The sequence below is a fragment of the Saccostrea echinata genome, unplaced genomic scaffold, assembly GCF_033153115.1.
Source record: "Saccostrea echinata isolate AGI-Se365-2 ecotype Australia unplaced genomic scaffold, CSIRO_AGI_Sech_v1 ptg000051l, whole genome shotgun sequence".
Classification (NCBI taxonomy): domain Eukaryota; kingdom Metazoa; phylum Mollusca; class Bivalvia; order Ostreida; family Ostreidae; genus Saccostrea; species Saccostrea echinata.
This window is the reverse complement of record NW_026889800.1, coordinates 2,421,334-2,442,148: the sequence shown is the minus strand read 5'-3', so window position 1 is coordinate 2,442,148 and position 20,815 is coordinate 2,421,334. Positions and strand designations below refer to the sequence as shown.

General features: G+C 35.1%; 1 protein-coding gene across 4 annotated transcripts in view; it reads right to left on the bottom strand.

Moving 5' to 3' along the window:
* Positions 1–4,799: 4,799 nt before the first annotated feature.
* LOC133203683 (E3 ubiquitin-protein ligase PDZRN3-B-like) overlaps positions 4,800–20,815 on the bottom strand; it is a 95,552-nt gene continuing 79,536 nt past the window's right edge. For all 4 annotated transcript variants that reach the window (XM_061339451.1, XM_061339455.1, XM_061339454.1 and 1 more), the window contains 5 exons: positions 16,112–16,174; positions 14,194–14,292; positions 10,732–10,845; positions 9,265–9,369; positions 4,800–7,301 (listed from right to left, as the gene is read on the bottom strand). In XM_061339451.1, coding sequence (XP_061195435.1) covers positions 5,829–7,301; positions 9,265–9,369; positions 10,732–10,845; positions 14,194–14,292; positions 16,112–16,174 — 1,854 coding nt within the window. In that variant the 3' untranslated portion in view covers positions 4,800–5,828. The remainder of the gene's footprint in view (positions 7,302–9,264; positions 9,370–10,731; positions 10,846–14,193; positions 14,293–16,111; positions 16,175–20,815) is intronic.

The following is a 20,815-nucleotide window of genomic DNA, read 5'->3' as shown; positions in this document are numbered from 1 at the left end:
CAGAAAACACCATTTCCTTATGCTCATTCCTGTCTCGTTTCATCTCCCAAAAGACAAAATTTACCCAACATGCACCTCTTCCATGTTGTATGGTAATTGGTTATAAAAATTCATAGAAGAGTTCAATAATTGACAAGGATTAAACGGATTTATAGTATTTTCTCTCTCCATCTGTCCCCATCTTTCTCTCCAGGGTATGGAGTCATGAGGGTCATGCAAGGTCGTGACCTAATTCTCAGGTCATTGTTCAGACTCAATACACAGGCCCTTGACCACATGACCAGTGAATGAATTATGGGTGAATCTCATTATGGGGATAGGGGTCTGGCAGATGTAAAGAAAATTATGGGGATAAAAGAAAAACTGTAATGATATTAGAGTGTAGTGGATGTCGTGATGAATGGGCTTTTAATTGCTCCGTCTCCTTAACTTTTATGTTCCCATGTTATTCAAGAGAACTTGATGAGATGGGGACACTTTATACATGGAATTTGATGAGAATTTGTGTTTCTTTTGATTTATTGGAATTATATCAATATCGTACCAAAAAAAGACCAGCCTTTCTATGGGAGAAAAATAGTATTCTTACTCAAAATCCCAAAAATATCTTAAAGAGACTAAAAATAGAAGTATTTTGAAATGATAACAGTGACACAGTTGAGTTTTATCTTACCTCTGCTGACCCCAATTTTTTTTTTTTTTTTTATTAAAAGGTCATTTTTTGGCCTTTATGCCTTATGCATGTAGAACATATAGACGATAAATGATCAGAATGAGTTTATTATTTGATCTTGTAAGGATACATAAGACATTGATAAAGATCTTTGTTATCAGAGAGATCATCTCTGTCTTGTCTTTTTGTTTGTTGGAGCTCATCTTTGACAAGTGTCGCTCAGTTCTCCCCCGCACTGTATTCCTTCACCTTTGGTTTGGGGATGTGTTTTACGACAATCAATGACTTTTTAACAGAGAGTTTGTATACACAGCAGTATATAACAAGTTGACATAATAATCCGGATATGAAGTCAAATCCCCCATGACTTCACCACCCTCATTGATCATCGCAGAATGTTGTAGACTCGGGGTGGGTTGTAAAATTGTAGGTGAACCAGACAGGAATTTATGGACACAGAGTACTTGGTGACTGCTGTTACTGTTGTGGAAAACTAACCTTTATTACGAGATATATGACTCCTTATTCAGACGATCCCAGAAATGTACATTTCTTCAGATTAGAGTGTTTATACTGTCAGAAAAAACAACAATTTCCAATATCTAAGCGTTGAGTGTTGTTAGTCCCCTACCGGTGAAACCGGAGGGGACTATAGGTTTCCTCTGAGTCTGTCCGTCCGTCCGTCTGTCTGTCTGTCTGTCCAGCTGTCTGTCTGTCAGTCTGTCCCACTTGGTTTTCCGCACTTTTTTTTCTAAAGTCTTGCAGATATTGAGCTGAGTTTTGGTATGTGACTTTACCTTGCATTTCGTTCCGCTTCATTGATTTTTGACGGAATTATGGCATTTTCAATTTTTAGGGGGAACCAGATTACACTTGCCGGTAGGGGACTAGTATTGCTAATGCAATACTCTCAGAATGCTTTTTATTTGAGTTATATATACTAAGAATGCTGGGGATATACGAACAGCGGGGGGGGGGGGGGGGGTCTTCATTTTATAGTGGTTTTTTTTTCCTTTTTTCTTTAATCAGTCAAAATAGACAGTGTTTTACACTTTTACCAAAAATGCACAATTAAAGAACAAAGATTTATTAGCTGTGCTATAATGAAGACTTTAAGAGTTTGAAATGAATAGCAATTTATCAATTCAATGATTTGATGTTCTGAACTCATGAACGATATTCTTATTTAATAGTTACCCCTACGCTACCCTTATATTCAAATGATGACTGAAAGTTTATATTAAGTTGGCACACTGTTAAAGTTTTCTCTCTTCGGATGATAATAACGAAATCAGCTGTGTATAAGTAAAGTGTATTTTTGCCTTTGTATGCCATTTATAAAAATTGACCTCATATTGTATGTTCTTAAATAATTATCTGTGTAAATTGCAACTAATGAATTCTTAAATCATAAAATTCTTGTAAATGTAATTTCAACCATTAATAAATAGTACAATGATTAATGATCCTAAGTGAATTTGCTATATATAATTTCAAAAGATTAAATTCATGGCTTCACACTCTTGTTGTTTCTTTGTGACAATCATGTTCCTCTTTGAAGACTCTGACGTCCCTGTACGGTGCATTTCCTGGAGTAGGTTTTATACATGACCTGCTCTTTAGTAAGGCTGTTTTAAGCATTAAGTGAAGTATTTAAGAAACATAAAGCATTAAAAATAAAAACTTTGTCAGTGATGCTCAAGATCAAAAGCCGTGAATGTCGACTTATGTCGATGGACGCCAGAAAAGCTGCGACGAGATGTTTACTGCTGACATAAAAAAATTACATCATTAAAAGTAGTTAATGATTTTAAATCAAATTATATTTAAAGAAGTTAATGATTTTAAATCAAATTACATTTAAAGTAGTTAATGATTTTAAATCAAATTACATTTAAAGTAGTTAATGATTTTAAATCAAATTACATTTAAAGTAGTTAATGATTTTAAATCAAATTACATTTAAATTAGTTTTAGTACAGCCTATTTCTTTAGCAAGTAATTCAAATTCCTATTCAGTGAAAAAAATCTGATTACTGGCCTCGTTAAGAATGATCGATTTAGTGATTATTTACATTTAAAAAAAAAAAAAAAAAAAAAACAATATACGTTAGTTTCACATCAGTGGGTTGTAATTTAATCAGACGCGACACTGATGCTGAGTGTTTGGAGGGAGGTCACTCTGGTTACCGTGATGTCACTGTAACGTTTGAATAAATATTGAAAATAAATAAAATATTATCATGTGCCAGAAATGGCTTCAGTATTCTTTATTTTTTTCCACATTTTTGAATAATAGTATCAATCTATTGTAATATGTAAAGTTTTAAAACTATACATTGATTAAGAAAGAAACAAATCTTTAATATTATTATTAATAATATTACAGAGAGGACTCGATGATCGATCTAAAAAGACATATTACGGGAGTAGGACTTTAGGAGAGTTATTTCTCTTTGTCCGCTTCTCATATTGAATCTCAAGTTCAGTCTGTTACGTTATTTGAATGGGGGAATAAAATTTGTACATCACAGTGGATCAGTTGGTGTAGGGAAGGGGAGTGCGGGATGATTTTGGATCCAATCTCTCCTTTATATATGAAGGAAATTGTCTTTTCCTTGAGGAGTCCCCCCCCCCCCTCGAAACAGTTTTTTTTCCCTTGGTGTAATTTTTATACTCCCGCTTGAGAAGTGGGAGGGTATATAGTGATCGGGATGTCCGTCCGTTCGTCTGTGCGTCCGTCAGTCTGTTACGCTTTGTGGTACTCATCTCTCATCCTCTTATACCACTGAATGAAATTTAATGAGACTTTCACAGAATCTTTGTTACATAGTTCCATTATGCACCTTCTATTTTACTTTTTGATCCGACACATATTTCAGGTCTCCCATAGCAAAACCTGGACTTTTCCATTATATTAATATGGGAGGCGGGGGGGGGGGGGTCATTTTGTGAGCTCAGTGCTCACAGTACCTCTAGTTTTAAGCTGGTATGGACCCCCTTCCTTTCGTAATGAATTCCTGGATCAATCCTTGTTATTTATAACATTAAGTTGCAAATTAACTGCTATTATCTCATTCTTTTATTATCGGCCATTGGCCAGAAACATTCATCTTAAGGTGTAATATCCTTCTGCTCTAAATTTCACTAATTTTCTTTTAACTTCCCAACACCGATTTTCATCAACTACAACAGCTGAGACAGTGAATAGAAAGATCAATATTTTTTTTATCTCAACATAAAATGAAAAATTGTGAGATATATATATGAAAATAATATTTAGTATCATACATATTCAATTCATATTAGAAAACAATACGAAGCTTGCTTTTTAAATCAGAATATAAAATTGTTTTCCGTGCTTGTAAAATGTATCCATCTACGAGAGTTATCTTTCCATCTACAAGAGTTATCTTTCTTCAAAATATTTTTAAGGGGAAAAAAATATAATTCTGCATCTGGAACATGATAAAATTTTGTAGCACGTTTTAAAGATTGTTTATTGAGAGATAGAAATATCTCAATTTTAACAGCTTTAAAAAAGAACTGAGTGCAACATTTCAGGTCAAATATTATATAAAATATAGACATATGAAAACAGAAATCAATATTTGTAACATAATTCAGATCTGATTGAATTGACTATATAATGGTCCTCATTATTAAACTTTAAGTACAGCTTGCAATAATTTCCTTGGAAAGTTATCTCTCATATCAGAGGGACTTTTCACATTAACTAAGGGGTTTGGACTGCAGCCATTTTTTTTATATTTACTTTTTCGACTTTTCCACTAACTTTTTAACAACTGCCCCATTGTAATAATTTTCTATGAATAATTGTATGAGATATATTTATTCATTACAGGAACTTAACTGATCTGAATTTACATACATAGAGATAAATTATTACCTCTGAAATTTACACTTGCTCATATTGTAGATCGTCATGGTGAGTTCTGAATTTTTGGAGCGTACAAAATAGTAAAACTGAATTTGAAGTTCATCCAATGAGTCATATTTTGTTTCTATATAGATGAAATCATATGAGTGTTCCTGACAATTGTGAAAGCTATTTATAGACAGGTAAGCATTCAGAGGATTAGCAGCAATAACAACAAAGACAGGATTCTTGTCACAAATATAAAACAATAATTTATTCATGTTCTCATATCACTGAATTCAGGAAAATGAAGCACAAAATCTGTCAAAATGTTACCATGACGACAGTTTCTACTGACAACGTTTGTAACTAAGCACATGATCACAGGTGATGTCTGTTTCTACACATGGATCAGAAAATTAAACCAGATATAAAACAACAGACAAAATAAACTAGGAAATAATTAGGTGAATTTGCAATTTGACTAGTATATAAGAGTTTTGATATAAGTTGCTTTAGACATACACAATTCTTACAGTGCTCTTTATATGAATGGTTTATATTTTATTACTATACACAGGGACTAACAATCAGTAAGTCAGAACAAATGGAATTCTTACTATCTGTATAACAATTGACATTAGTACAGTTTCTGGTACATATTATATCAATAGTTACGAAATTGGAAACTCAGAGGAAATGCTTCCATAAGACAGTGTGGGATCAATTAGAATACTTTTAACATTGGTTCATCTCTGTTCAAAGTAATGACAATTTATTTTTCTAATACACTTTTCACTGTTATTGTAAAACATGGAAACAAAACATAGGAATAGAATAGGGGGAAAATCTCTCTCCCTGATTTATACCTCTGATGGTTAATATCTCATACATCAATAGAACTCTACATACACTACTACTTAAATATCACATGTGAATGAATTATACATATTCATGACTTAGAGCACTTAAATTTACAGCTGCAATATGCAACCACCAATCTATAATAATAAACAACTTCCATCTACCATCAAAGACAAATTGTATCTTGTAGCATAAGCTATTTTCATGGCTGAAACAAAAACTCCAGGAAAAAAATTTGTCTTAGTGGAACACCATATATATATAACACAAAACATGTTTAAATATATTATACAAGAAATTGTTCTTTTCTCACTCTCTCTCTGAATAATCACATCATATTACACAGTATATCACATTTATGCAAATTTATGCAAAACAATAATCCAAGCATCCACTATCACACAAACAAAATCAAACTGTTGTCACAGAGAGGAGGGGGTTATACGTTTTCCCATCAGAAACCCGACTCCCGTGGGCCAGCATTTCCTGAACTGTCACAAAATTGTCTAACACTTTCTTATTTTTATGCTTCATCATTTTTCGATGACTTAATTCTACAATATTTATTTCCTTCTTTTCCTCTGCTTCCTTAAGTGTTTCCATTTTTGCTCTCATCATGCATTCTCGTTTTCGTTTGTGATCACGTGCTTTTTCTAATTGTCTTTTACGCTCTTCCTTTGACCAATAACGTCCAAATTTCAACTCACTCATCGCATCATCATCAGTTGTCATACCACATCTTTCCTCAGAAATTTTCTTGGCTCTCTCTTTCAGAAGCTTGCTTTTCATTGGACGACGTGTGATGTAGCGAGTTCCATCTGGTCGGCGCTTCACGACCCACTCCATCTGTCCACTGCTGTCTGGAGGAGTGGCATTTGGACTATCTCTGGAGACATTTGGACTGTCTCTAGATTTTACCTCGCCCTGTCCACTAACAGAGCTAGCACTGGAGACAGAAGGCTGCAGGGGAAGTCCAATGTTTTTCCTGTTTCTCATTGGGTTCTGCTCAATCTGTTGCTGGAAAAGTTTCTGTTGGATGGCTATAGTGTGTTCAAGATTGGCTTGGTTAGTATACATCACATCAGCATACTGCATGTATAGGTCCTGTAGGGACTCACCCATACAGTTTTGTTTCTGGAGTGTTGCTGACTCATGGTCGGGAGCGATGGACTGGTAGTCATCACTTGGGCCCCCATTCTGCCCACATGGAGTCTGTGTTTGTTTCTCAGTGTCACTTAATGCCGACACATTAGTGTTTGATGGAGCCAGGCACAACATAGAGTTTTTGAAATCCCCTTCCTCTGAGCCTTGATTCAGTTCTAGAGTTAGAGGTGTGCTTCTACAGCTCTCCCCTGTATTATAAGCACTTGTGGTGGTGGAGGCGTCTTTCTCACATTGAGTTCTTGGTTGTTGACTGGCAGGTTTGGGTAAGGTGTCATGACGGTCCAAGGAATTTGGGTTGTCGTATAATTGCACATATTTTAAATATTCGAGTCTTGTTCCCATTCTAGGCACAATTCTTGGACTTTTAATTTGCAAAGCTTCTCGTTGAAGCTGATGCTTATCCATGTCCTTTGCATGTTTATCACACATTTCTTGACACTCCATGTGAATGGTTTCCATTTCTTTGTTGAGTAGAGCGAGCTCACGCTCAATGCTGCTCACCGAGTCTTTTCTGACTGAGCCCTTCTGAGGGGAACATTCCATAGCATTATTTACATAACGACTCTCTATATGAGCTCTGAAACTGTCACATTCATTGCCGTAATCAGTTACGTCGGTTACTTCATTTGACAAAACACTGTCGTCACTGTAATTTTGCTCCTTACGTCGGAACTTTGAAGTCGCCGCAGGAGAATTTGTGCACTCTGTGTCAAAAGGGTCCTAAAAAACAAAAACAAACACAGAAGGTCAATATCTTGAAGAGAAATCAGTGAAATTTATGAAATGTCTAAAAAGAAAAATTGTTTTGATGAGAATATCATAAATAAGTATATCGGGTGCAGTTCAATACAGGTGAACTTCTATGAGAAATTATTCTTCCTGTCATTTTTTATCAAAATCCATTAATTTTAAAGATAGATCTGAAAAGTTTGACTTGATACTTCACTAATACAACTCTATCTATCTGAACTACATAAATATATTCAATTTCTCTTCCATGAATTTCAAACAAAACAGCTACACAATCCTGGGGGCATATTATTGTATCAAACGTGAGGATAGCTCCTGCTTTGAGGCAAAATAAAACTAAAGTCAGAGAAAAAAGATGTTTTGCATAAATATTTCAAAAACTTTCAGGATAAATAGTTCAAGTCAGAACAAGTCCACCAGATTCCTATCTACACAATTTTGACCTGCGACTCCATTTTGCTTGGTATCTCTTAATTGTTTGCATGTCCACATTTGTGATTACTATCTCCCGTTTCACCTTTCTCTTAATTTGTAATCAGAGAATTATTATGTGAAGTAATATAGTGTATTGTAGGAAAAAGGTATCAGGCAAACTGTCAATCAAGGAAAAAATACTATAATGGATTAAAAAAAATCCTATGTCTGAAACATACTCTATCATATTAATATTAATATTATCATATTATTTAGCAAAATTTAGCAAAAATAAACTGGAGCGGAATCCAACTCCCTATAAAAAGTTAAATTTCCTTCCAAAACTATTTCTGTCAAAAGTACAACACTAAGAAGGTAGCTCATTCTTTTCTTTTTAGTCTCAAGTTTATTTTCTGCTCTTAAGAGTTGCCCCCCACCCTCTTTTAGAAAGATACCAAAGTATTTAGATCTCTCTAAAACTCTCACAAGAATGGTATGATCTGTTTTAATCCCCTAGAACTGACAATTCCAGAATTCAATTACTCCAAGATCAAAAGACAGAAACCAAAGATCAAAGGAATTGAAAAATGGAATATTTCAAGGAAAGAAAACTCAACTGATAACAAATTGAGAGAAATTACATTTAGTTAAGTATTTGGTTGATTTTTGTATGCACTACAGTATTTGTGTGATAAGCCCTGTCGGTGTGTAAACTCTGCTCCCCACTAAATCGACATGGTGGGACGTTAACAAACCCTGGAAGGGATTCAAGCCTTTAATTGTACCTTAATAAAGAAACGGCAAACTTGAAAGGGAGATCTTGTGGATAAATAATCCCAAACCCTTATAAATGCCATAATCCATTGATAAAGTATCTTGTTGTTGATAATTTCATCAACTGCTACATCACTTTCTTCTGTGTTTCTCACACCTTAGATTTGGTTTCCCCATCATGATTATAGAAACATCCCCCTAAACAGTACTTTCTTAAAAATAAAGAATTTAAGAGTCAATGTTTTAAAAAAAATGGCATTTCGATACAACTCCATTGTTAATCAATAAAGTTGACAGAATGCCTATTTAATTTTTTTTCTTATTTTTTACTTTCAACCATAACAAATGAAATTTTAGGCAGGTGGCTGATATTTTTGTTGCTTCTCAAGAAGTACCATCCATCAGTAAACATCTCGATTCACCCTTGAGTTACTCTTTATACACAGAAACCCACTGGAGATCAATATTTGTGATTGGCAGATAAGATGTGCAGATGAAAGGGAGAGATGATTAAATTCAAAAGAATCAAAAAGAAACACTGATGAAAAGACCTTATTTATCAGTCATATAGGGAGATGAAAAGGTTTTGTATCTGCATTTTGAAACAAAACAAAAAAACAGAAAAAAGGAAAAAAAAAACCCTTAGAATTTTATTTTATCATGACTTAATAGTTATAAATATCTGTTATAAATGAGTAAACTGAACACATGCATAAGACAGCGAACATAAAATTAAGATACAAACCTGTTCGGAGCTCTCGTCATTCCTCGTGCTTTCGTCTGTTCGCCCAACACCGCTGTCTTTTTCGTGTTTGGTATCAGTTGTCCCCCCTTCTTCATCCATGTGTCCCTGTAGAAATAAAGAGAGGGTTAACCTCACTGTATGAGAAACAAAAGCCTCACGTCAGTATAACGGTATGAACCGCAACAAGACAGTTCTCATGTCTTACACTGAGCAGTAATGATACGATATTGATCTCGTGAGTCGACAAGTCCCTAAACTCACTTCAATGAAAGTTACAACACCTGAAGCGTTAGAAATTATTTTTTTATCTTATTGATTACGAGGCAACGTGGCAGCAGAGCTTGGCTCCTTACTCCACATTTTGAGGATTAGTTTCAGTGAAGGACTTAAGTAGAATGTCTTGTCCTCTAGAATTAACACACAGCTTCATATCAACAGCACTAGCTTGTCATTATAACAAATTATTGTACGACTGTAACAAATAAGCTTACAGAAATGGTGAAATAAAACACAGTTAATGCTATCATTCTCCTGTAGACTGCTGAATAATTAAAACGGACAGAATTCTGTAATAATTACACGCAGATAACGAGGTGTATCCCCAGCTACTGTCAGATCAAAGAGCGAAAACATGACAAAAGATTGGAATAAAAAATACCCCAATGAAAACAATAGCAAGACAAACCTGTTCATGATAGCATGCAGTCATTTGTTATAGTTAGCCCTATGAGGCAGACTGTGACTTCATGCTCATTTTTCACAACAATACAAACTGCACACATCTAAAGAAGACTAACTGCCCCAGGGCTGTCCCTTTAGCCTTAATTTTCACTTTTCTTTGTTTGGATCTTTTTTTCATTAAAAATCATTTTAATGCGATAATGATTCATTGCACCTTTTAGAAATTTAACATTTGATGATTTTAGTTCTGTGTCATCTGTTTTTCTTTGATGTGATTTGCAATATTATAAAATCAATACACAAAGTGACATCACACTAACTAAACGCTGATTAACAATTAGGGTTAAATGATTCGATTTATTAACGAAGAGGGAAAACTATCCAAATTCTAAAATTAGTCACTGCTGAATGACTCAGCAACTCATCAACTCATAGAAATAAAATTCTGTTTCATATCAAACACTGAATCATTAACTTCTAGTTTATAAAAGCAATGTTAAATGATTATATGCAAATATGACTGATTTAATCTGAATATACTTTCTACAATGAAGTTAAGCAAGCATCTTTTTTGTACACTATGTAGTTCTTGTAACTACAGGCTATATTTCTATCACATTAAACTAAATCATGCTCTATATAGATATAACGTGATATTACAAATTTATGTGTTGTCTACCCATAAGAATCATGCACTAGATTATATACGAGAATACAAATACACAAGGATTACAGAATACAGGGTAACAGATAGCCTTATAGGGTTTATATCCATGCAGGACCTACCCGAGCCAACATGGAAGCCATGATTTGCATGTTGTCACGGTGATGCTTCTCCAGAATATCCATATGAAGGTCATCCAAGGTCACATTCTGATCTTCCATAAAACCATCATCCAGCTAAAAAAGGGAGATAATTTGGCATTCACTAAGCAGAACCAATTAAACACACCCCTAATTCCATGATAAAGATTTGTGACTACGAACCAACAATCAGTTATGTAGGAAGAGCTAATCACAACTGTGAAAATTCAAATGGCTAACTTCAGTGACTTTTCCATATTTTATATGACAACAAAGGAAATATGGTCCCTACTACAAACCTAAACAGACCCCCAACAAACTGTTACCTTCCAGACAATATCATTTCTAACAGTGTTCCATATGGCACACAATGACAGACCAATCATATCTCACATCTCTTTGATCTTCAACATGAGACAGCTTTCTATATTAATGTTGTTCAATTTCTTCTTTTTTATTTAACAGTAAATGTGCAATATAAGGAGAAATCTAACCATGAATTTTATAGCTCTTAATGTGATCCTCATAAATGTAGCTACAATGATTAATTAACTTGATAAAAACTTGGACTTTTATTATTAAAGTGAAGTTATATTAAAAAACCATCACAGATCAATGATGTTATGACAGCAGATGCTTTTATGTTTTATAATCCATTGAATCAAAAATTTGTTATATTTAAATTTGATTTGAAACAAAATGTATTTAAATGAAGCTGATGGAAAAATGGCTATAATTTCAAAAATAAGACAAAAGACGTGCGACAAAACAAAAAAATCAAAATATATGAAACAGAGCCATTCATAGAATTTAACTTTAGTACATAAAATTGATTTGAGAGTAGTAAGAGGAAATACTCAGGACTGACCAACTGACCTCTCCTGTTAACCCCAAGTAAAAATGAACCTCAGCCGTTGTTTTTGTTTATGAACTATATATAGAAATGATGACATCAGCAGGCGACACAAGTCTGCCCAGAATGTAATATACTTTTCAAAACTCTCAGGTTTATTAATTACACCTGGCACATCAAACAACCAAGAGACAAATTACACTGCGACTTTCTAGTGTTGTTCTTTCTGGAGGAACAATAGAAAAAAACCACAATAACGGACCACTGAGTTTGTTTTCAATATCAGAGCTGCTCTCTTTCATCTCTGACTTTGTGTGTTTTTCATCAGTTTAAGTCTGTTCTCCTAATTTCTCTGAACACTAAAACAGGCTCATTCAGAAGTAAGAAATGCTCAGCAAGGAAAAGAAAACAGAGAGATAATGTTTAACAGAAGAATGTACGAGGTGTGCAGAAGAAGTCATTATGTGCATGTCCACACATTGTAGTGTAATTAGATGATAGACCTCGGCCTTTGATCTTGGGTTATAGAGGTCAGCTGTGCTTACAGAAATCTGTTTGTGAAGTGTTAATTGTCCATGAAGATGCTGAGGTTTTGTGGTCAAAATCATTAAAAAGGCCAAACAAGTGCAAAGAACTAATTGTCCATTAAGTTGGATTTTCTACATTATACTTTTCTTGTGAAGGCCGACCAAACTACACTGAAAGGCTTCCACACATAACTGACAATTTTACATTATATTTACATAATTATTTCATCCTTCAGGAAAGAAATGGGATTCTTGCAAACTTCATTAGAAGGATAGCAAATGAATTAGAGCCAAGCTCAGAGGAGTTCATAAATCACAAGTATATAAGCAAGCAGATGTCCCGCCTCAAAGGTAAAGTTAACACTGAAGGCCAGGGGTTAATTTTTTGCCTATATGAAGCTGTCAACAGTTGATGCTGGGCCACACATCTCCTCCTCACTCCCCCTCATTACGGGGTCCACTTACACTGATTTATAAAAACATAACTATTGTGTCAGAATCGGGTCACACTGTCCTAATTAGCTACAGGAAAAAACACAGCTTGTGAACCACAACTACGAGCTGTTTTTCTGTCAGAGAAAGGAATTCATTTTTTATATGGTGTTCTCCCCATTTGTTAACTCAAATGAGAAATATCCTCCTTAACTAAATTTATGACAAAAACACCTGCATCCGGTTAAATGGCTATTTGTCACATGGGCCCCAATTCAGATATCTAAGTACTTTTCAAAATCATTAAAAAAAAATGTTCCTTGATAAGATAGCATTTCTTGGCATATTTCAGGGCACTTGGTTTTGGAGTAAGTTCTGTGATAGAACAGTCAGCTGCACACATGCTTGTCTGTCTGTGATCAGTTGTCTAGCTCCAGTTGCCTTCAAATATTGGAATATTTAACTAAGAATATTGGATTTAGGTTTTGTTTTTGTTTTTTCCCCGAAGAATTGATTTTTATACCATAACTACATAAAAGACCTAAAAATGCAACTCTTAACCAGACTTCTGTTTGTCAAATACTACGCTACTTAAAGGAAAATTTTCAAGACAAAAGCATTCTTTTTTCCTGCAAAAGTTAATTTTCCCCTCCCCATATCACAGGTGTTTAATGACAATACACACCAATATTTTGATACGTTAAGCCATTTTAGGTCAAGCTTGCCTGACTGTCATCCATTTTTTGTCTGACCTATACCTGATCTTCTGTCACTTGAAATCGCAGCACGACAGTCTATAGAGCTTAACTGCGAGGACTCTTTACAGAAAAGACACAGGTTAGGATCCACTATTCAGATCTATACCAAACACGACACACCTGAACTTCACTGATATTTAGACAATCCAACATGAAAAGACATTGGAAACAACTGTTTATGCCAAAGCTAAACAAACAACCTGTCACATCTACAGCCTGTAGGATTAGCCAGGATTTACTCTGCAGTAATGTGAGCACCTTGATGTACACGACCTTATTCCTTCCCCAAAGTCTACAGACAATGATTCTACATAGCTTCAATGACTTGTGTCAACATTTGTCAAAACTTTATAGGACTCCACAAAGAAACCTATAATACTGATAATTAATTGTGATCCAGTGAATTCTGTGGTGTACCCTGCCTCCTTGAGATGGTGATTAACCTTCCCCATGACTCCCCCAAGTCTTTGTCAATCCTGATAGAACACCTTTAAATTATAATTTGACAGAAAATGGCAAAGTCGGAACACAATATAATATCAAAGCAGGAGACCCCTTGAGGTAAGCAGCAGCCCTAACAATATATGTGGATTTGAGAGGGTATAAAATTACACAGTGTGGAACAATTTGTATACGTCAGTGTTTAATATTTTATTTCTAACATGTATGCACTCTTACTAGTGTTGAATTGTGAATTTTATAGAATTCCATAAATACATGCAGAATTCAAGGCCTTCAGAGCTAATTGAGTTTCCTCCCTTAACTGCTGGACATGGACAAGATCTACCGTTTCCGAAGTTTCAGCATAATTACTACCGGGACATCAGAGACGAGGTCACTTCCCTTGTCTTGCTGTCACAGAGTCAATATTTACCTGTAACTGTGGACGTGCCAGTAGAAGCTTGATTTCGGAGCCTCTTTCTGAAAATAGCTGTATGGCTTGGTCCCGACTTCTAACATCTACTCCATTCACCTAAAAAAAGAAAAAAATGAATATAATTTTCTGACTTACATAGTCTCATCTAATTTCTACCTTTCTACATGTAAGCTGATCTGATGTAGAGCTGGGCTTATATCGTCTTTCCTGCCAAAACAATTTTGTTCTATTTCCACATTTTTAGCATGGCTCACATTTTTTGGTAGACCCTTGATACGAGCCACATGTCTCTAATCTGACCTTGATATATATATAATGGCCATTTCTGGATTTACAAGTTGTTCAATCTCCACCAACTGCAGCCATAACTGTCAGAAGAAGTAAGATTTTGGGTATGAGCCTGTAATTAGCAGATTATTTCATGTAAGATGTAAGATTTTGGGTATGAGCCTGTAATTAGCAGATCATTTCATGTAAGAAAACAGGACTTATTCCAAAGTAATCTCAAGCACAACCTGAGTTCTGCAGAATGCGATAAGAATGACTAATACCTAATTAGAAAACATCAGAATTCCACAAGATGAGGGAAATTATTACATAGATCTGTTTATTGTCATTATGTACTACTGGCCAGATATTCAGCTGGGGACCCACCACACTGTGTTGTGGTGTTATCTGTAATGGTGGCTGCCTCTGTTTACATACACTGTTACAGTACAATACTGTCAAACCATCTCAGCAGGAGCCCCACTTCCCTCCATTACAGCCAATCATTACTTTCTTTAGAAATTTATTTTCTTCAGACAATAATGTCATCATTTTCAATATAATCATCTCATTTTTCCCCAGAATACATACAGACTTTAATGACAGAGTGCAAAAGATTTACGTCTACAGGTTTTAAAATTAATGACACAACAGCTTTTTTTGGACCAATCAGACAGGACCAGGGGCTGCTTTTCTAAATTATATCTATATTTGAACATTTACATTAATGATTGATCAGTCTAAGGCCGTTATTAAAAGCGCATGAATACTCGCGATTTCCGAGAGATGACAGGAAATTGTCTCGAGCTCGTTCCCTTTGTGGTGTCCGAGATTCGCAGCGCACCTATTTTGCAGGTTATGGATTTCCCATTTCAGACAAATGCTTTTCAGGAAATTTTTACGCAACAACTTTCAATAACTTGCATAATGGTATGATGAAGGAAAGCTTTCAAAATCATTTTAATGGCTTCATTAAATACCAGTAAGATTCTAAATAGCTGTAATTGATGTGGGTTTGTACTTTTTCTGTCCTGCACCAAGTCACACTACAAATCAATATTTAATCATTTCTATCCCCTAAAATTCGGTACATCCACTCAATACATACATCAGAATCCTAAAGATAAAGGGGAAATAGAAGATCAAAGGCTGAAGATGTAAGCTAATGGTAAATATCAATTAAATACTTAATTTACCTCTGAACATGTCCGATGTGATTAGAAGACCAGAGTAATTTATCATAGTTATTAATAAATATTAAAGCAGATCTGAATGATAAATAGCAATGTATCTTGTCCTGATCTAGCCACAGGCTTGTTTACCAATCTAATCTCTCTAATTATCCAAATAAATATCAGATTAGTTCTATTTACTTTTAAGGACATGCAGTGTTGAAACAACTTTTTACAAATCACAGAAATGAAATCTTACAACCGTTTTATTCTAAGATTGATATCAATATTTAAGATGGTTTTTCAACAGCATTTGCATTGCACTTATTTTGGGTTGTATCAACCTCTACTTCAAAGTTGGGGGGGGGGGGGGGGGGCTTTCACTGAATTGTGGCAGTCTTTGCTTGAGGGTGTGTATTTGATATTGAGGGTACTTCTTGGGGGTGGGGGCAGCACCTCCTTGGGTTTTTTCTTACCTGTAGAACCTGATCTCCCTCCCTAATTCTTCCATCATGTGCTGCTACACTTTGTGCCTCAACCTGAAAAACAAACATAAGTCATACAAAATGGACACCAGATAAAGGTCAACTTGTCATTATTGTCTTAAGGTCATACAGTGCAGCAGATTTTGATTGGCTAATTGTCTAACATCTATCAAGCTGAGATTTTTCTTTAATCTAATCTTTGAATACATTTTATTCTCCCCCATTCGACCTTCCATAAACCAATCTTTCCCCCTTAATGGTTTGGATTTATGACCATCTTACATTATTCCAGCATTCAATGATAACAATGGGGCCCCTTTGATGTATACCTCAGTATTTCTAAATAATGATAGCCAGTTAATGCTTCACAGACAAGGAGCTAAGCAAAAACTCTCTGCTGATCATCAGCGTAAAAAATGTGACGGGAATCTGGGGGGATGTGGGGGCATGCAGGTGAGATTTATGACTGCGAGCAGTGAAAACAAAACGCGAGTTCCTGCTTCTGGATCTTGGTCTATCACCTGTCAGTCCGAACTCTCTCTTCATTATCAGGCTTCTCATCCACTTCAAAGAGAAGCTTGTCATAGTTTGGCACATTGGGGTGTAAACTGATTCCCTGCTCCTCCGATCCCAGAAACCACAATTATAGCAGAGTGTGAAGACTCCATGCTTCTAATCGGTGAAGCTCAAGAGAATTAACCAAAGTTCAATGAACTTTTAGAGTCCATAGAAAATTTTAAAATGATTTTTTTTATCATCTTTTCAAAATCAAAGTTCTATAAACTTCATTTACTACAGCTACAAATTCAGATTCTGGATAAAATCTTGCCATTATATAATTTGAACCAGGATACGGTGCAGAACTCTTGACATTGTTTTAGAAGTGAATGCAGAAGTGGTGTGACATAAGACATGGTCTTTACAATGCTTCAGCTTGTACCCACAGTGTGGCAACTTATGCCTTCAATAAAAAGCATGTTCTAGCAATCCGCCATGTCATAACTGTCCTCATCTGCCCCTGTGATGTTTTCCGAGTTATGATCGCAGGTAATTCCTGATTTTGGCAGATGCTGTAAGTCTGTACATATCTTCTCTCACTGTCATTCTGAGCCTAATCCTAGGTTATAGGCAGAAAGCCTTTTATCTTTAAGTTTATACTCACAGGTCTCCTGGAATAATGGAAATACTGACGCACTTAATATAAGTAATTTGTATACCTTGCCAAATTATGTCAAGAAGTCTGCCAGTTATGAGAGTTTTCCAAATGGGAGAGTTTCTTCTAGAAGGGAGAAAAAAAGTTTAAAATAGCTTCTGCAAACTGTTCTGTCAGAAATTATTACCTATGAATGTATAGATCTTGGTGCATGTTTTAATGTTTTAATGAAGACTCAAAAGAAATCCTAGAGAGTTGGCTCGACTTCCTTTTCTATCTGTAAGTACTTAGTAGAGATAGATACCTACAAAACCGTCCACAGATTTTTCAACTTCTTATTAAACAGAGGGTCAACGACAGGATTATAAGGGTATTCCCTGTTTATAATGATCTGACCATGTCCAGAGTTAGCTGTAAATAGGTAGAGGAGATTTGACCAATTTACATTTCAGAAGAGAATTTTCCACAGCTGTCGACTGCTGAAGCAGATACGCATACCTCCGAGATAAAATTTCCTTTGATCTTTGTGAAATGAACAACGTAGAGACAGATAATGGCAGTTGATGCTTTCCCTCCAAAACCAAACATTCTATTCATCAGAAAGATCGTAGACCTGGTTTGATACCTTCTCTCCAAAACAGAAGATTTTCTCCATCAGAGAAATCGCAGACCTGCATGGTATCAGGGTGCTGAATGAACTATATAGGAATATATGCAAGGGCTCCCAAACGATCAAAACACATCTCTAAAGAATTAAACTTTGAAAAATTTATTATACTTCCGTACTTTAAATTTGATTTCCCCTTCAAATATCTGAATTATTATGGATGTAAGAGAAATCTGAATCAAATATGTAGCTCTACTTACAAATAAAACAGAACAGAATGACCTCTGAAATATATTACCTACTCAAAATCAATAATGATGTTGTAAAAAAGAATTGATATGACCACAGAAATGATCCATTTTTTAAAAAAAAAAGATTTTCAACAGTAATAAACTGAAAATAAATTTGAATCCTTGTGCTCTCGAGTCTTTGATGCTATTTTAGAGAGCACAAAAGTCTGTGTATGTACTGCGAAGGAAATTTATTTGAATACATTACGTCAGTTATAAAATTTATGTGAGAACTTCAAATGAATGAGAGCATTAAAACTGATGTAAAAGTCCATGCTCTTGAGAAGAAGCAGTTTATCAATAAAAATCAAATCAATGACTGAACCAGGCAGGTAATGAGGGCATTAGATTCCAGTCTTCACAATGAAACGTGTGAAATTTACACCCTAAATTGTAAAACTTCAACCCTATAAATTTCATATTCAACGTCAACTTTTGGGGGTTCTTTTTTAGAATCCTAGTACATATTTCTGTAAGATACAACAGAAAATAATGAAAATCAGGCGTCAACAAAAACAAACAGAATAACCAATATACACGACACCTAAATGGGATCCGCGATTTTTGAGGCCTTTTACAATGGCTTGCTATTTTTACAGTTTACCACAAATTCTAGATTTTTTTCTTAAGGGATAGAAATGGTACAAATTTTGCTACCTGTTGTGACCTCAGGCCACTAAAATTCAATTAAAATCTGGGAGGTAAACTATTGTGCTGATCCAGTAAGGTGCTTTTTAACACTCCATAAACACTATAGAATGTACAAAGCTTAAGTCTGTGACATTAACCACAAATCGTACAAAAATAAAAAATACATTTTAGAGTTTAGAAGAAATAAGACCCCTAATCTTCTTGTGTTGCCTTACAGTACAGCCTCTAAGACACAACCATGACATAGCAGAAAAGCCAATTTTCATCTCAATTCTTGGTCTACAAACGTTTTTTGTTGTTACCTTAGCATTAGGAATAATGTAATCCTGAAAAAAATCCCACTTCAGTTTCATCCTGAACACTTGAAAGACGCCTTCAAATTTCACCCATGTTTACTGATAACCAAGACTTTGCCATACTGTATGGAGTTCACACTGACCGAAGACCCGTTATATTGACCAGGCACTTGTCAAAACTGAAGCGTGAAGTTTGAGACAGATGCCATATAGTGAAAATGACGTGGTCACTTCTCCCTGTCCAGATTTTATCAGCTCCAACCCTCCACAAATTAAAGATTGATTTCAAAGAGCCCTGAAATTGATTATTGCATTAGCATCCATTATGCCCCTGCTCATTAAGGGTCAGGGTGTTTTGGAAATGCTGGGGTCTGGTGTATATATGATCAAAATCTTGGTAATTATATTATCTCACATCAAAGGCTGCAAGAAATTTTACCCGCATAAATTGAAGCAACATCTCCAAGTTAGATAGGGCCAGCAAAGGCCTCGTTAGTTGTCTGTTTGGAAAACAATGTCCAAATTGTTTTTGTATTTGAATGATGCTAATCACCCAAGGGAGGGAACCCATTCCCCTAACATCAATCACAATCTTAGAAGAATTGCTAATCTGTGTACAACAGACAGTGAGGGGTCTTATTCACACACCAACAAACAACACAAACAATACATTCTGGTCCAGTTACACAGATTACAGAAACATTTCCCTCCCTTTCCTCTCAGGAATTGCCCTTAATATTGAGATATAGAACATCAGCTGATTAGGAAATACGATTACTGTTTTTTGCATTTTTTAAGCTACTGATTTTTGATCTGATAAGAATTTGTAAAATGACAGAGAAATTCATATCTCTGGTCCAATATCTTTAGTTCACTGACCCCTTTCCATGGAACAGGAAGGGGCCGTCAGTTTAAATCTTAAGGAAGATTGTCTTTAGTCTTCTGTCTTGGGAGGTAGAAAAGTTATCTTGCAATCACTGAGTGCAATAAATTATTTTTAAACAGAAAACTTATAGAAATCTTTCTCCTGTTTGATTTTATCTCCAGTGTTGCTATTAGTGTTGACAGGATCATAACTCAAGATCTTAATGAGTCTCCCCGGACTCAATAGGACTTTCTGTCTCAGTATTAACAATACCGTTAGAAACTTGTGGCTTAGCACCTTAACACAAAAAGGTCATTAGCCTGAAAATTTTAGAGATTGACATCCAGATTTATTGCTCCCCTTTTTGGGATGGTGCTTATTTTCTGCTTATTTTCTTTGAAAATTTTCCTATCCAAAACTTATAAGAGCTGTATTTTAAAAAAAATTGACTTAATTTGCGAGTGCATTAGTGGCTTAATAATAAATTATATAATTAATAATTAGGAGTGCTTTCTGACATTTACAACCACTCAAAAAAAAAATTAAGATTACAAAGAATGTCTCTGATTATTTTTCCTTTCAACATGAGCTAAATGTATAAGGAGAGAAATAGGATTTAATTAGAAAGCCATGATTTTATAAAGAGCCTGCCACAGAGACATATTGATTCTGCCATTGTCACTGCAGTCCTCGCACATGTCCCTTTTCTATGTGGCCACATGTCACCCAGGACTGGCTTTTATAACCTCTCTGCCATGAAACTAAATAATACAGAAAAAGCCATAAAAAAAAGGAACTGCAATGCTTTCAGCAATGAAGTTACATCAGCAGTG